The sequence below is a fragment of the Carcharhinus amblyrhynchos genome, chromosome 1, assembly GCF_965287045.1.
Source record: "Carcharhinus amblyrhynchos chromosome 1, sCarAmb.v2.hapA, whole genome shotgun sequence".
In the NCBI taxonomy this organism is placed as follows: Eukaryota; Metazoa; Chordata; class Chondrichthyes; order Carcharhiniformes; family Carcharhinidae; genus Carcharhinus; species Carcharhinus amblyrhynchos.
The window spans coordinates 172,328,939-172,346,623 of record NC_137324.1 but is presented as its reverse complement, the minus strand read 5'-3'; the positions used below and the strand labels follow the sequence as shown (position 1 = coordinate 172,346,623).

At 44.8% G+C, this 17,685-nt stretch overlaps 1 protein-coding gene across 1 annotated transcript in view; it reads right to left on the bottom strand.

Moving 5' to 3' along the window:
* LOC145347771 (multimerin-1-like) overlaps positions 1–17,685 on the bottom strand; it is a 65,841-nt gene that overhangs the window by 31,596 nt on the left and 16,560 nt on the right. The window contains 2 exon segments of the mRNA XM_080195570.1: positions 2,484–2,579; positions 7,741–7,847. Of these exon segments, the coding sequence (XP_080051696.1) occupies positions 2,484–2,579; positions 7,741–7,847 (203 nt within the window).

Here is a 17,685-nt window from a genome sequence, read left to right as displayed (position 1 = left end):
GACCGAGGTGTGGCTAAATGGGGGTATCTGAAAGCTCCTTGCAAGACATGTCACCACAACAGTCGCTTCATGAAATTGGCATCCTGGTAACCGTCTCACCATTGAACTGCATCGAATGGTGTGACACCACTTATTTGACAGCAGAATTCAACACACTGCTGAAAGTAAAGTCTTGACCATTTAATATGTGATAAATGGTACTACTGCCAATCAACCTCTCTGGCTCTGAAAATCAACTATTATAGGTTCATTCCTTCAGGATTTATTTATTGGAGTTTCTTTTTAGAAAAGTTACATTTAAATGTTTCTTTTTTCCTATTTTCCTGATTCTTTTTCTCTCTAACGTAATCTTTCTTTCCCTCTTTATTTCTTTTCTCTCACCAATTTTGACAGATTTACTAGGATGCTACCAGGATTGGATGGTTTGAGTTATAAGGAGAAGCTGGATAGACTGGGACCATTTTTCTCAGGAGCTTAGGAGGCTTAGGGATGATCTTATAGAAGTCTACAAAATAATGAGGAGCATTGATAAGGTAGATAGTCAACATCTTTTGCCAAAGGTAGGGAAGTCTAAAACTCATGGGCATAGGTTTAAGGTGAGATGGGAGAGATACAAAAGAGTCCAGAGAGGTTCCTCTTTAAATTTACTCACTGTCCCAGCATCCACTGCACTTTGGGGTAGTGAGTTCCACAGATTCACAACTCTTTGGGAGAAATAGTTTTTCCTCAACTCTGTTTTAAATTTGCTACCCCTTATCCTAAGACCTCTCATCCTAGAATGCCACACCAGCAGAAGCATCCGCTCCACATCTACTTTATCGATGCTTTTTATCATTTTGAATACCTCAATTTGACCTCCGCTTATTCTTCTAAATTCCAGAGAGTATAGGCCTAAATTGTTCAATCTCGCTTCATGTGACAAACCCTTCATCTCTGGAATCAATCTAATGAATCTCCTATGAACTGCCTCCAACGCCACTACATCTTTCCTCAAGTACGGGGACCAAAACTGGGCACAATACTCCAGGTGTGACCTCACCAATGCCTTGTATAAAAAGGAGCAGAAAACTCAATCCACAGAATATACCAAGTGCTGGATGAAATGCACATTCAGTTTTTAACCGAGGTTCCTGGCAGACATTCGATCTGACCCTAGACCAAACTTCCCCTCCATTGACTTCAAGTAGAATGGGGGTTAAAATGGGAGAGTGTGTCAGACCTAGCAGGGTTCATGGAGTCACCTGGTGCAATTCCTTTCATTTTAACAGAAGAATGTAGCCGTTTTTGCAACTCCATTGACTCCTATGCTTCTGATCTAGATGCACAAGTTAGGTTGCTGAACAAGTGAAATATTCTGTCTATAAAATACACAGCTTGAATCACAGTACATGGCATACCTTTACAACAAGATAAGATATTTCCTTTTTGCTTCCTGTGTATAGTTGCTTTGTTACTGTAATTGGCTTAGCCAGTTTATTTCACATTGACCTTCCTTGGGTCTTGTAATCATATGTTCCCAATTTTTTTTGTCTTAATTCTGTTTTGGTCCTAATTAAATTAATAGCATTGAAGGAAATTGCTCCTGGGACCAGATGTAGGTGCATCGACTCTTTGTATAAGTGTTAGCCTTTAATCAGTTTTCATTAGATTGCAAACTTGCTTTGTGACAGGTCTGGGAATGAGTCCCAGAACCATTTTCCATATCTCTGCAAGATACTTAAGCTTTATGTCAGAGCTGAGCTTGCTCATAAACTAACCTACTCAACTTTCAATGGCCCTTGATTTTCTTGTTGAGCTTGTGGGGTCATCAACCCCAAATGACACAGGATATTTGAGTGGAGTGTGCTGTTTGTTTGAGCAGAAGTAGACAAGGCAGTGATGGACCCTAATGCTGACTGTTTACACAGCAAGAAAGATTATGTAACTCAGTCTGTCAGGCCAGTTCAATGTAGTTGTTCCCATATCCCATAATATCCTTACCAACAAAAGTCTATCAATCTCAATGTGAACTAAAATGTTCAATTGGCTACCACCCCGCATCCCCAACCACCCCCCCCCCCCCCAACCCCCCCCCCCCCCCCCCCTCATACCCCACCAGCCCCTCTCCCCTCCTGGTCTCAGTCTCCGCAACTCCATGGAGGAGAGAGTTCTAGATTTTCATTTCTTTTTGAGTAAAGAACTGCTTCCAAGCATGAGTCCAAAATGATGTAGCTCTAAGGTTATCCTTGCACTGGATTCCCCAGCCAGAGGAAATAACTTCTCTCAATCTATGTTATCAATTCTTTAATCATCTTAAACACCTCAATTGGATTATCCCTTAGATCCATCTAAATAGAGCATGGGTGGTTGATGTATATGTCAAGTCCTGGAACTGAATAAGTGTAGCAAACAGTGCCCTTATGCAAAAATTATTTCTCTGTAACAAGCTTTCCAAATCAACATATTGAATTATTCAGTCCCAGAAAATGAAGAGTTTTCCAGACCTGGATCATGAGGCTGTTGATGTTCCCGAGACATACCAACCCCAGTTGTCTGACTCTCAGCTTGATTCTCTTCTGCTTGTTTCCTTAAATATTGGTCTATGAATAAAACAGAAGTTTGAAACTCTTTGATCTGATTTGATTTGATCCATTGTTGTCACATGTATTGGTATATATTGTAAGAATAACACAACAATGCAAGTATTGTTTCTTGCGTTCTACACAGACAAAGCATACTGTTGAGAAGGAAAGAAGAGAGTGTAGTATTACAGTCATAGCTAGGGTGTAGAGAAAGATCAGCTCTTCACGTTAATTGCAAAATAATGTTGGAAAAAGCACTTGATATTTTCCTGATGAAATTTACAAATGTTGCAGGAATGCAGAGCGTGGAGTAAGCTTGCATCTCCTTCACCAAGACCACATAGTTCCCATAAAGGTAAAGTTGCCCCAGTCACAGATGACCATTGGCTATTCTATGCTTTGAGGGGAGAATGACTGATGGCGATTTTAACCTGAGGATCACCACACCTCAGGCAAGGGGCAAGGTTGAAAAGATGGGGACTTCATGAATAACGTCAGCCGGCACAGGAATTGAACCCATACTTTTGGCATTAGTCTGCATCACAAACCAGCTGTCCAACCAAATAAACTGACCAACCGAGCGACATGGTGCACAGTGACTAGCACTACTGCCTCTAGGGATCTGGGTTCAATTCCAGCCTCGGGTCACTGTCTGTGTGGAGGTTGCATGTTCTCCCTGTGTCTGTGTGGGTTTCCTCTGGATGTTCTGGTTCCCTCCCACAGTCCAAAGAGATGCAAGTTAGGCACTTGGCCATGCTAAGTGTGTGGGTTACAGTGATAGGGTAGGACAGAGAGCCTGGGTAGGATGTTCTGCAAGAAATTCAGTGCAAAATGATAGGCCGAATGACCTCTTCTGTACGATTGAGATTCTATGGATTTTATGACCCCCATTGTTTCTATACAACTGGGGTTGCCAACCACCCTCCAGGAGTGTCCTGGAGTCTTAAGGATTTGAGAATTAATCTCCAGGACACTGCACTGGGCAACCCAGATATTAAGTCATAGGAGTGTAAAGTAAAAATGCATCTGTTTCATTTTCATTTCTTGGTTAAACAAATAGGTGAGAAGGATAAAAAAAAATTATAGTTTGAATGGGCAGGTGATAGTGGGAGGCAACTTCAGGAACAGGTCCATTAAGAATTCGCAATCCTTGGCACAATGAAGCAGAAGGTGAAGATCTAATAGAACAAGGAAGCCATCAGAAGCTGCAGCTGGTGTTGAACAGTTTGACTTTGGGAAGTGATGGCTGTCACTTAACCAGTGAACATCAAACTGGAAGCAAACAGCTGTTGCTTGTTGGAATGGATTGTAGCATAGCCCAATGAATAGATTAAAGCTCAAATTGTATCAGTAAACCATATGAATATTCAATGACCCAATCTTCTGCTAGAAGTTCGCCCGACCTGGGGCAAAGAAGTTGGAAGAGAGTATGATCGGGCTGCATGCGGTCCTTGACTCTGCTCGCTGCATTTCTGAGGCAACGGGAAGTGTAGACAAACTCTCCCTCAAGGAGTGCGATTGGTTATCCCGCAAAACTCCCAATGTCTGAGAGACGGGAAACGAATACGGCAAATGTGGCCACACTCCTGTGGATGTTTCTCCACTGAGGGGCAGCGGGTTCTGCCTACTCGAGCAGAAGCAGAGGCTGGAGGTAGCGGGGAGTGGTGGTGGGCAGAGGTTGAAACTCGCAGGCTGACCATTCACATGCTCCTGGCATGGGAGAACATCCAAGAATAAGCAGGGTAATCAGTCTTCTGATAGATGGAGGAAAGGCCACTTTGAAGACCTTACAGTGCAAGTCTCTAAAGTGGCTTCAATGTTGTAAATTCTACTTTTGTTCAGGTGAAAGGGACCCATGACTCCAATGCAACCTGATCAGGGCAGGACCCCAGTATAAAGATATCACCTTCTTCAGACCACAGCCACATTTTATGGTCTATTCACTGTGGGTGGAAGGCTGAGATACATCTCTGAGGACACAGGAACCCATTCGATGTTAACAAAAGTACTCGATCCTGTGAAATGAATGCAGGAATTTACTGACAGATGAGGATAAAGATCAAAAGTGATGAGATTTTTGGGATCAGAAATTGAAAGAAGTTCGCCCAATCCAGAGCAAAGAAGGTGGAAGGGAGAATGTCTGGGGTGTGTGGTGTCCTTGATGGTGCTGGCTGCTTCTGCGAGGCAGCGGGAAGTATAGATAAACTCTCCCTGAAGGAGTATAATTGATTATCCCACAAAACTCACAAAATCTGAGAGACAGGAAAGAGTGGTGGCAAATCTGGCCACAGAGTGGCCATGGGGCGGCACAGTGGTGCAGTGGTTAGCACTGCTGCCTCACAGCACGAGGGATAGGGCTCAATTCCCGGCTCGGGTCACCATCCGCGTGGAGTTTGCACATTCTCCCCATGTCTGTGTGGGTTTCCTCCAGGTGCTCCGGTTTCCTCCCACAGTCCAAAGATGTGCGGGTTACGTTCATTGGCCATGTTAAATTGCTCCTTAGTGTCAGGGGGATTAGCAGGGTAAATAACTGGGATTACGAGGCGAGGGCTGGGTGGGATTGTGGTCGGTGCAGGACCGATGGGCCGAATGGCCTTCTTCTGCACTGTAGGGATTCCACGATTCCATGACATCAGCAAGAGCAGAGAGAAGGAAGAAAACACAAGGAATAAATAAACAACAAAAAAAAATTCTGCTTGACTAAAATTATAAGATGTTAGCACAATTGTTTATCTCGATCAAAAACTGCATTGATCTCATTAACAATCTAATGGGAAGGGACTGATGTCTGATCTTAATGGGTGGTTAATACATGTCATTATCTGCGATACTGCTCCAGCATGGTAATTAGAGAAAGAATGCCAAGTGATCGCAAAACTGTGGATGACAATAATTACACAAACAGCAGAGGGGTGGCGTACATGTCTCTAAGAGGTTAGTTAATCTATTCTTTCTCCCTTTCCACATACACACTTCTTCCTCATCTCTCTGTGAACTGAAGTCTAAATCCAAGGAAGGAATTTTTGCCTACACGCCCTCATATAATCCCTAGCTGTTGAAAATAATCATTAGTAGCTTTTGAATCAGGACAGTGCTGGTGCAAACATTAGGCAAACTAAGTGTCGCATAAAATCATAGAAGCATAAAATCCCTACAGTGCAGAAGGAGGCCACTCGGCCCATCCAATCTGCACTGACTCTCCGACAGATCATCTTACCCAGGCTCTATCCCCATAGCCCCATGTATTTACCTCACTGATCGCCCTAATCTACACATCTGGGACACTAAGAAACAATTTAGTACTGCCAGTCCACCTAACCTGCACTTCTTTGGAGTGTGGGAGGAAACCAGAGCACCCGGGGGAAACTACGCAGACGCTGGGAGTCACCAAGGCTGGAATTGAACCTGGGTCCCTGGCGCTGTGAGGTAGCACTGTGCCACCATGCCACAAGATTTGGTGAGGCGTGACAAAAAACAGAGTGAACTATTCATGAAATTACATTTTTTTAACTTCATTCATGGGATATGGACGTCGCTGGCTGGCCAACATTTATTGCCTATCCCTAGTTGCCTGGGGCAATTGAGAATCAATCATATTGCTGAGGCTCTGGAGTCACATGTTGGTCAGACCAGGTAAGATCTCAGATTTTCTTCCTTAAAGGGCATCAGTGAACCAGATGGACTTCCTGAAAATGGCTTCATTGTCATCTGTAGGTTCTTGATTCCAGAATTTTTTTTTATTGAATTCAAATTCCACCATCTGACTTGGCGGGATTCAAACCCGTGTCCCCAGAATATCAGCCGACTTTCTGGACTAATAGTCTAGCAACAATACCATGAGGCCATCAACTTTCCCATCAGTAAACAAGCAGGCTTAAGCAGTGGGAATGAAAGTGCCAGGTCTACTGACATGCATCCACATATACATCAAGTGACCCAATCGCCCATTGGGGAACAAGCATGGGGATCTCAGGAAAGGGCATTGGCTTTTGCAGTCAGTTGGATCCTAGAATTGGGAATGAACACATTGGCCGGAATTTTATAGTCCATGGGAGTTGGAGCGGGCGAGGGGCAGAACATGGAAAGGTCCATTGACCTCGGGCGGGATTTTCCGGTTCCCGGATGAGCGTGGCTGTAAAATGCTAATACTTGTGACAACAACAAATCAAGCCAAATCACTCTGTATGTAGTTGTAGATAATAATAAAGCCATGTTGTTAGTTAGCCGGTGGCCGCCAGTTATTGCACATATTACACATGACAAGTTTGATGAAGGGCAAGTGAGTGGTACTAACTGGATAGATCTTTCAAAGACTGGGACAGAATAGCCCCTTTCTATACTGCAAAATTCTATGATAATTTACAGTTCTATGGTACCTTTCATGCATCCAACACCCCAAACCATTTTACAGGCAATCTTAGGGCACTCAGCAAGAAATAAAAAAGGTGCAAAAAGAGGATGATATTAGATATTATCATAAAAGAGATTTGGAAGAGAGCTGATGGTGGTAACAAGGATTGGGAGGGCCAAGTAAACAATTTTTTTTTATTCATTCATGGGCATCCCTGGCTGGTCAGCATTTATTGCCCACCCTGAGTTACCCAAAGGCAGTTGAGAGTCAACCAGATTGCTCTGGTGTCACATGTAGGCCAGATCAGGTAAGGACAGCAGATTTCCTTCCCTAAAGGGACATTAGTGAACCAGATGGGTTCTTCCAATCAACAGTGGTATCACGGTCATTAGTAGATTCTTAATTCTAGATGTTTTTTATTGAAATCTAATCTGCTGTGGCAGGATTCGAATCCAGGTCGCTAGAACATTAGCTGAGTTTCAGGATTAAGAGCCCAACGATAATACCACTAGGCCATCGCCTCCTCCTAACAACGAAGTACAGAGAAATAATGGAGAGGAAACACATATCATGGGCTGGATTTTAACTTGTTCAAAACACATGTACTGACGCTGAGTTAAAATAGGGCCCATAATATCACTGTTGGTAAAACATCGGTGTATTCCAAGACTAAGCTTTGCCCTAGATCACAGAGACCGGCAGGGGTAAGGCTATGTTGGGATTTGAAAACAAGCAGGAGAAGGCACCAGAAGTCAGGAACAAGAGCTAAATATATGACTTAAGCGTGTGCCAGAACTAGGCACTCAAACTGACTCGTTTAATACTGACCTTTGGGCTGGCAGTTAGCTCCAATATATCCGGGACAACACTTCCATTCCAGTGATGTCACTATCTTGTGCTTCATTCTGTAACCTGGGCGGTTCAGAATCTGGTATCTATAAACAGAAACATCCAGAAGATTTTGTGCGGAAGACAACTTTCAATTTTTTATTTTCCTTAACAAAGCAATCTTATTTTTTTTGAATTAGCAACAAGTAGGATGCCTGTCTAGACCAGCCATACAGCTAGCAACCAGAGTCCAGTGATCAGCAAGTATGGGCCCCTTATCCATTTTGTTATCCCGAGACTTTAATATCCCAACTCACTCCTGGCCGGCATTGCATATTCTATTCTCCATAAACCTGAGGGTATCTGAAGTCTGACTACTCATGTCCTTTCTCATAGCAAGCCCTATTTACCTCTCAACTGACCAACATTAGCTCCCATCCAAGCAACAACACAATGTTAAAATTCTATTCCCTGTTTTCAGATCCCTCCAAAGCCCTACTCTTGCTATTTTCTATATTCACTTCTATCCCTCCAAATTATAAGCACCCACGGTGGCACGATTGTGAGCACTGCTGCCTCACAGCGCCAGGAACTCAGATTTGATTTCTGGCTCGGGTGACTATGCAGAGTTTGTACATTTTCCCTGTGTTTGTGTGGGTTTCCTTCGAGTGCTCCGGTTTCCCCCCACAGTCCAAAAGGCGTGCTGGTTTGGTGTATTAACCTTGCTAAATTCTCCGTCTGTGTACCTGAACTGGTGCCAGAGTGTGGTGGCTAGGGAGTTTTCACAGTAACTATACTGAAGTGTTAATGTAAGCTTCCTTGTGACAGTAATAAATAAACTTAAAATATTTCTGGCCCCTGAACAGTTTAGATTTTTAATTATTGCCCCGCCATTGGTGGCTGTGCATTTAGCTGCCTGAGGTCACTGGGTTAGTGTGGAGGGCAGGGGCGGGTCTTTCAACAGTGGAGGTGATGGGGAAGTGGGTGGTGTGTCCTTGCCTCCGGTAGGGCCTGCCTAGACGCACAGGGTGTCTGGTCAAGAGGGTTTCTTCCTCCTCCAAGCCTACAGGGAAGCCATCAGCATATATCTGGCAGACCCATTACTTAGCATACACCCCTCAACCCCTGCTTCTGGTAGGATATAAGTGGTGGTGGCATAAGGCCCTTCAGTGACTGTTTAGTGGCCTAGGGGCTGGTAGACCATTTCAAACTGCCTTAATTGGAGGGACAATGATAGGCTCTCCACATTGCACCTGCCCACATGGTTATCTGTCTCACCTCCCCACCTTCCTGCCTGCTTCTTGAAGGGTTGGACCATTAAATTCCACCCATTATGTTCAAGCATCTCTATAAGTACAAAGTAAAGTTAAAGTTAATTTATTAGTCACAAGTAGGCTTATAAGAACACTGCAATGATGTTACTTGTGAAAACCCCCTAGTCGCCACACTCCAGTGCCTGTTCAGGTACACGGAGAGGGAATTTAGCATGGTCAATGCACCCAAACAACACATCTTTGGGCTGTGGGAGGAAACTGGAGCACCTGGAGGAAACCCATGCAGACACGGGGAAAACGTGCAAATTCCACACAAACAGTGACCCAAGTTGGGAATTGAACCTGGGTGCCCGGCGCTGTGAGGCAGCAGTTCCAACCACTGTGCCACCACGCCACCCTTATAAGTTGCTATTGTCAGAAAAACCTCTAACTGGACCCAAAGTTCAATGAAGGATGAGGAGGAGAAATGTTAGGAGGAGCCATTCCCTGATTGTGTGTTGGCAGGAGCTGTAGTTATAGCATTGATGCAGAGAGGTCAATATATTGATTCTCAATGTCCCTTCTGCCCTCCCATTCATTAGTGGAAAATCAGGAGCAGATACCCATGCCAGATTCCCCCACTGAGCAAGATATAATGGAATGGAACCTCAGAATTTGACAAATAACATGCACTCCATGGGTACATAGTGGTAATGTCTCTGAACATTAGATGTCATAGAATCATAGAAACCCTACACAGAAACCATTCAGCCCATCAAGTCTGCATTGACCACAATCCAAACTAGGTCCTACTCTCATATCCCTACATATTTTATCCACTAATCCCTCTAATCTCCACATCTCAGGACACTAAGGAGCAATTTTAGCATGGCCAATCAACCTAAACCTCACATCTTTGGACTATGGGAGGAAACTGGAGTACCCAGAGGAAACCCACTCAGACAACGTGCAAATCCCACACAGACAGTGACCAAAGCCGGGAATCGAACGCAGGTCCCTGGAGCTGTGAAGCAGCAGTGCTAACCACTGTGCTACCATACTGTTCATAATCTACAGGCCCAGACTATTTAGCATGGCGGTCAGGCTGCTGATTTTGGTATTACGGGGATGGGCTCTGGGGTGGGCACCAACCCTATTTAACATGTCCTCATGGGTAAGTTGCCCACTGATGGTTTATAAATTTCAGCCCACAGCTCCCACCATTGTCAGGTGAAAAACCACTAATGATCTCCACTGACATAAATATGAATTCATTTACTGCTGCGAATTTTAGTCACAAACCTCAGTGAACTCTTAATTTTTGCCCCAATGAATTAAAGAAGCATTTGCTCTCCATGTTAATGAAGCTATTGTCAGGATTACTCTCATATCATTCCTTGCTATGGTGATTGGGATTCATCAGAACAGTTGGCTTGTGTTTTCGTATCAAATTAATGCACCATTAACTGCGGAAAGGCTAAAAATGCTAACAGATTGTATAAATGCTGCCACTAATGGGAGCTTAATTCAGCCTTTAATATGACCCTGTAATGCAGGCCAGGAAGCCAGCTGCCTCTAACTGTGCAGTAAAACGAGGGAGAGAAAAAAAGCATCCTTTCACTGTCCTTAACAAGCCCGCAGTCATCAGAAGAGGGTGGATTTGTTAGGTGGGGTGTTGGGGGATGGAAGGAGAAATTGGTGCGCAGTACATGGCAGATTCTGATGACAACATTGCTGTGGTAACCCCCAAGGAATCCCTAACTGACCTCCCTGCGGGACTCATGGAATACAAGTTCCCGCGGTGATAGATGTTTGCCTAACCAAGTGGAACATGCATCCCGAAACCTTGATAAGCCAGACCATTGAGTTGTTCCAGTGTTCTATTGCCCTGGATGGGACTCATGTTAATGTCCAACAGGATTGTAGTTTAATTTTTGCTTTCATGAATATAAATTCATTCCCTATCAGTTGGCTTCCCGAGTTATTACAAGTGCCATTGGGTGGTAGCAAATTAATGTCCAATTGGAGAGGAGGTGACTCAACTCAGTGCAGTCCATCTCCAAGCAACTGATGAAGGAGGTATTTGGATGGAACATTCATTCAGTAGGGCAACCCAACCCTACTCCACTCAGCACCTTCCTCCACCCTAATCCCCCAAACTGATAGCCTCCCTTTTGCTTCCTGGGACTCCCACGGTGCTGCCTCCCCGAACCCTCCCCACGGCCTGATCGCGGCTGCACCCCCTCCCCCCGCCCCCCGACTAGTCCCAGGCCCAGCACCGACCCCCAGACCCCCACGCTGGTCTTGGTCTGTCCCGATCTCCAGCCATTCCCACTCCCCCGCAGACAGACCGGAAAACCAGCAGTGGGAGATGTGCCCGCAGTGGGAACACATGCACGAATCCCGTGCACGACTAGATACGAGATTCTCCCACCACGCTGCACTACAACACCAATGCGGCGGGGTGGGAGAATCGCCCCCATGTTAGCTGAATGTGGAGCCAAAGGATGGGGGAGTGATCCTATCAATCTCATTCAAACCGTGGTCAATTGTTGGTCACCTCTGCACCACAATCCCCCTGCCAATTTATTGTGGTGCTGCACCAGCTGTCTCCCACACCCAATCCCGGGCCCCCCACAACACTCCCAATCTCCAATTGCATTCATCCTTTCCCTCTCCTGATTGCTGCCCCCAGCACTCCTCTGCCACCACTCTAATACCAACCCCCACACCAATCAACTAACTCCTTTCTCAGCTAAGGTTTCAATGTAGGTGTTTTTGTCAACAAGCACATAGGCTTTTCCTCTTCTGTCAATACCACATCAAATGGTGCAATTTATCCAGTGAGTTTTTGGGGAACAAAGTTAGATGAGAATCAAATTAAATTATTGGCCTCGGCCACTCCAAACCTTCCCTCCACCCACAAAGCACAAGTCAAATGGGATATTCTCCTCCCACCTGCATGTATGCAACAATAAGATTCCAACAACACACAAGGAGGTCAAAATCATCCAGAACAAAGCACTGTATCAGCACCTCACCCATCACCTTAAACATTCGCCTGCTCCACCGCGACCCACAGTGATGGCACTGTGTACCAACTACAAGATGCAGCGCAACAACACTCCAGAGCTTCTCTAACAGCACCTTCCAACTCACAACCTCTAGCAGCTAGAAGTCTGGGCAGTATGGTGATACAGAGGTTGGCACTGCTGCCTCACAGTGCCAGGGACCCAGGTTCAAATCCCCGCTTGGGTTCCTGTCTGTGTGGAGTCTGCACATTCTCCCTGTGTGTGTGTGGGTTTCCTCTGGGTGCCCTGGTTTCCTCCTGTGCTGGTTAGGTGCATTGGCCATGCTAAATTCTCCCTCAGTGTACCCAAACAGGTGCTGGAGTGTGGCGACCGGGGGATTTTCACAGTAACTTCATTGTAATGTTAACAAAAGCCTGCTTGTGACACTAATATAATGTATATGTACACACACAAGTGCAGCAGATGCATGGGAACACCGCTACCTGCAATTTCTCCTCCAGGTCATGCACCATGCTGACCTGGAACTGTATCCTTCAACTTCATTGAGTCAAAATCCTGGGATTCCCTCCCCAACAGCACTGTGGCTGCTCTTTTACTAAGTGGACTCCAAAGTCGAAGTGGGTGGCTTGCCAATATCTTTTGGAAGCCAGTTAGGGATGGGCAATAAATGCTGGCCCAGCCAGCGATGCCCACATCCCATCAATAAATTAAAAATATCTAGCTGCCAACTCGTTGCCTTTCTTCTCCAACACGTATTCACTATATTCAAATTATATTATTTCTTAACAGAGAGCCGTCAACAATTCTCATCATTTTGATAAGAATGTAGAGGGTGCCGGGAGGGTTGTTTAAACTCCAATCCACACATCATTCTCTTTTGTGCAGAAATGCTTGTAACAAGGATGAAAGAAATAACCAAAATACACTCATAAGAAGTGTATCGGACTGGCAGTAGGGCTTCACTACATTGCACAATATTTTTAACATGGTGCCGCTATGTAAATATATTGATTAAGGTGATTTGAATGATTTAAATCCATTACCCCATTAACAATGAGAATTGCGACTGAACCGTGATGGGATAATGAACATTGTGTGTGGTTCTATTCAGTGTGAGGATCACAGCGGATGCAGATGCAGCAACATCTGGCTGATGTTGATGATGGGGGTAAATGATGCATCTGCCTGCTTGATATTTAATTATTGCCTCTTCACTCAGTTTCTGCAAGGGAAATGCTTGATTTGATAATAGCAGCTTTTCATTTCTGTCCCAGAGAATGGATTTGATGCTTTTTATTGGTTCGAGGTGAATGGATCTGATTGCATTGCTGGGAGAAAGGCAGGACGCATAATCTCGGTCAGACAAATATGTCAGCGTCGCTGATGATATATTGTATTTTGAACGGCATTAACCAGTGCGGTTCCATTGCTGGAGATTCTACATGATTTCTCTGCTTTTGGCTCCTCTGACTAAAGCATCCTACAGAGGCAGAGTCCCTCAGGCAGCAGGCGTTCCCCCACATGGTGCCCAAATGGTTGTTATTCACATTTGATCTTTCACTACAAACCCTGGCAGAAATAAAGAACGTTCATTTTTTATTGCTCTTTCAGGATATTTCAAAAGGTTTTGCAGTCAGTGGAGTACCTTTGAAATACCAGTGAAGTAGTCACTGCTGTAAAGTAGGAAACGTCAGTTTAAGCACAGCAAGCTCCCATGAATAGGAATGAGACGAACAATAACTATGTCTCAGTGATGCTGTTTGAGGGGTAATGATTGGCAGGGACACTGGGGTGAATCTCAATGCTTTTCTTTGAAGTAGTACTGTCCAATCTTTTATTTCCACCTGAGAGGCCAGATAGGGGCTGGGACTTTCCGACCACACTCACTCCAAAACTGGAAAATCCCACCCGAGATCAACAGAACTTTCCATGGTCCGCTGCCCTTCGCCTGCTATGGTTCATGTGGCAGGCATGATGGGAAAATTCGCCCCAAGGTCTCGACAGAAAGATGGCTTCCACACCAGTTCATATGAACGTATGATTTAGGAGCAGGAGTAGGCCACTCAACCCCTCGAGTCTGCTCCACCATTCAATAAAATCAAGGATAATCTAATTTGAACCTCAACTTTATATTTCTGCCTAACCTGATGACATCTCGCCCCCTTGCTTCTCATTCTATCTATTTCAGCCTGAAAGATATTCAAAGACTTCTCTCACCCATCTTTTGAGGAAGAGAATTCCAGAGTCACACAAACGTCTGAGAAAAAAAGATTTTCCTCCCCTCTGTCTAAAATGGTCAATGCCTCATTTTTGAATAGGTGACCTTGTCATAGATGCTCCCATAAGAGGGAACATCCATCCTGTCAATCCCCTCGAGATCTTGGCCGCGATTCTCCCATCCCGCTGCACTAATTGTTTAGCATAGTGGGCTGGGAGATTGTCACACTGGCTGATTTGTGGGGTTTGGGCCCCGCTAGCGTCTCCCAGCGCTGGATTTCCACCGGCGTCTGCTCCATGCTGGAAATCAGTGGGGTGGTACAAAAATCATTAACACAGTCATTTTAATCTTACGTTCGGCGGGCGGGGCGGTGCGGGGACAGCCAGTGATCAGGGCAATGGTGGGGTGGAGGGTGGGGCTCGCATGGACAGCAATGCGAGTTTGTGGAGCTGGCCAGTGATCGAGCTAGCCAGTGAGCGGGAGGCCAGCAAGTGCGGGGTTACTGTGCACACACCCATCTCGGGGCAGACAGGTCAGCTGCCGGTCTCTCCAGTGGGAACAGGCCCTGCACACAGATTTTCAGCACAGTTCATGCATGATGCACAGAGTGGGGGAGATTCATTTTTTAAAGTCCCGCTGAAAAAAAACCCTACGGGATTTGTTCCAGTTTTTACGCAAATTTGAAACATGGAATTTTTTTGGGGGCGAATGCCACCATTAGTTTAAGGTTCATCCTTTTCTCTCCTCAAATTGAATGTAAATTTCAATCACATTATGATTATTGCTACTGAGGGGCACCTTCACTATTAGGTCATTAATTAATTCGATCTCTTGCATAAGGTTCAATATAGTTTATTCCCTGGTTGGCTCCAGAATGGACTGATCGAAAAAATTATCCCAAAAACATTCTATAAATTTGTCATCTGCACTTGACTTGCCCATCTGTTTATTCCAGTCTATATGTTGATTAAAATCTCCCATGATAATCATTCTCTCAGTACTGCACTGGAATGGCAACTTAATTTATTTTCTCAAGGGTTCGGAGTGAAGGTTGAGTGCATGATCTTCAGTCTCAGAGGTCAGAGTGTTACCCATTGAACCAGGGTTGATATCTTTGATGTTATCGGAGCTCTTTAATTAGCTATTACCGTCTACTCTGAACAAATGCTGGAGTCTTTAAGTGGTATCGTTACCACTTTCTTTGTCTTGTATCCATGACATCTTTGTCATAGAGGAGGTGATGGCCTAGTGATATTATTGCTAGACTGTTTATCCAAAAACTCAGCTAATGTTCTGGGGACCTGTGTTCAAATCCTGCCACAACAGATGGTAGAATTTGAATTCAGTCAAAAATATTAAGAATCTAATCAATCTCTGTCAAGATAGTGGATAGTCAGAAGCCTTTTCCCAGGGTGGAAGAGTCAATTACTAGGGGGCAAAGGTTTAAGGTGCGAGGGGCAAGGTTTAAAGGAGATGTACGAGACAAGGTTTTTACACAGAGGATGGTGTGTGCTTGGAACTTGCCGCCAAGGGAAGGTAGTGGAAGCAGATATGACAGTGACTTTTAAGGGGCAAATACATGAATAGATGGGAATAGAGGGTTATGGTCCCTGGAAAGATAGGGGGTTTTAGTTCAGACGGGCAGTATAGTCAGTGCAGGCTTGGAGGGCCAAAGGGTCTGTTCCTGTGCTGTAATTTTCTTTATTCTTTGTTCTGGGCCTCCTGGCAGCAAGGATTGGAAAGTGGCATGACTGTCCTCTAATGCTGGACCAATTTAGGGAGATGATTGAAGATTGCCCTCTGGATTTTGGCAATCCGACTTCATTTTAAAATTGCATTTAAGGAGTGTTTGATCTAGTATCTCAACAGCACAGTACATTAGGTGAACCTAACCGGCCACTGAAACAATGAAGGAGAAGATAGTTTACAGTCCCCCTGGCAATTGTGAGGCACCAACAGAGGGAGGTGCACAGAGGAAGAATTGTCTCTGGGGCTGGCATTGTATATCACCTAGTGGAAAAGCTGGAGCCCTGGAACAAAAAAGCATCCACCAGTGCTTCCTTGTCAGAGGGCATGTGTTTCCTGAGCGTTAGCGAACTCAAAAAATGACTCTAAATATATTCCTGCTGTGAGAATAGTTGTCGTTTAATCATATTATGCAGCACAATCTAATACTTAAAAGAAAATCAGATCAGCAAAAAGCAGTTATATCATAGCTTGGATTGGCTCCTGCTCTGTCCAAGACCACTAGAAACTACAAAGGGTCATGAGTGAAGCCCAATCCATCAAGCAACCAGCTTCCTATCCATCGACTCTGTCTACACTTCCCGTAGCTTTGGAAACACAACCATCATAATTAAGGACCCCATACACCCCGGGTATACTCCCTTCCACCTTCTTCCGTCAGGAAAAATGTAAAAAATGTCTCAGGTCATGTACCAATTGACTCAAGAACAGTTTCTTCTGTGCTGTCATCAAATTTTTGAATGGACCTAGCTTGTATTAATTTGATCTTTCTTTACAGACTAGCTATGACTGAAACATTACATTCTGCACCCTCTCCTTTCCTTTCGTATGTACAGTATGTTTTGCCTGTATAACGCGCATGAAACAATACTTCCCACTCTATCACAATACATGTGACAATAATAAATCAAAGCAAAATCAAATGGAGAGTTTATAAAAATAACGTCAATTTGTAATGGGATTAAAAACATAAGACTTTTAGGCTGGGCGAATGGGCCAGGAAATGGCAAATGGAATTTAATGTTGGCAAGTGTGAGGTGGTCCACTTTGGTAGGAATAATGGTAGGAAGGATTATTACTTACATGGAGAAAAACTGCAGCAGGCGACAGTGCAGAGGGACCTCGGGGTCCTTGTGCATGAGTCGCAAAAACCCAGCTTGCAGGTGCAGCAGGTGGTCAGGAAGGCGAATGGGATGCTGGCCTTCATAGCGAGGAGGATTGAATATAAAAGTAGGGAGGTCTTGCTGCGGCTGTATAGGGCATTGGTGAGGCCGCAGCTGGAGTACTCTGTGCAGTTTTGGGCGCCGTACTTAAGCAAGGATATTTTGGCCTTGGAGGGAGTGCAGAGGAGGTTTACTAGGCTGATGCCGGAGTTGAGGGGGTTGAGCTATGAGGAGAGGCTGAATAAACTAGGCTTGTACTCGTTAGAGTTTAGAAGAATGAGGGGAGATCTCATTGAGACGTATAAGATGATGAATGGGATGGATAGGATAGAGGTGGAGAGACTCTTCCCACTCAGAAAGGACAGTAGGACCAAGGGGCACAGCCTCAAAATAAAGGGGGGGTGGTTTAGAACGGAGTTGAGGAAGAACTTCTTCACTCAAAGGGTGGTGAATCTCTGGAATTCTCTGCCCATTGAAGTGGTGGAGGCTGCCTCGCTAAATGTTTTTAAGACGCGGATTGATGGGTTTTTGAT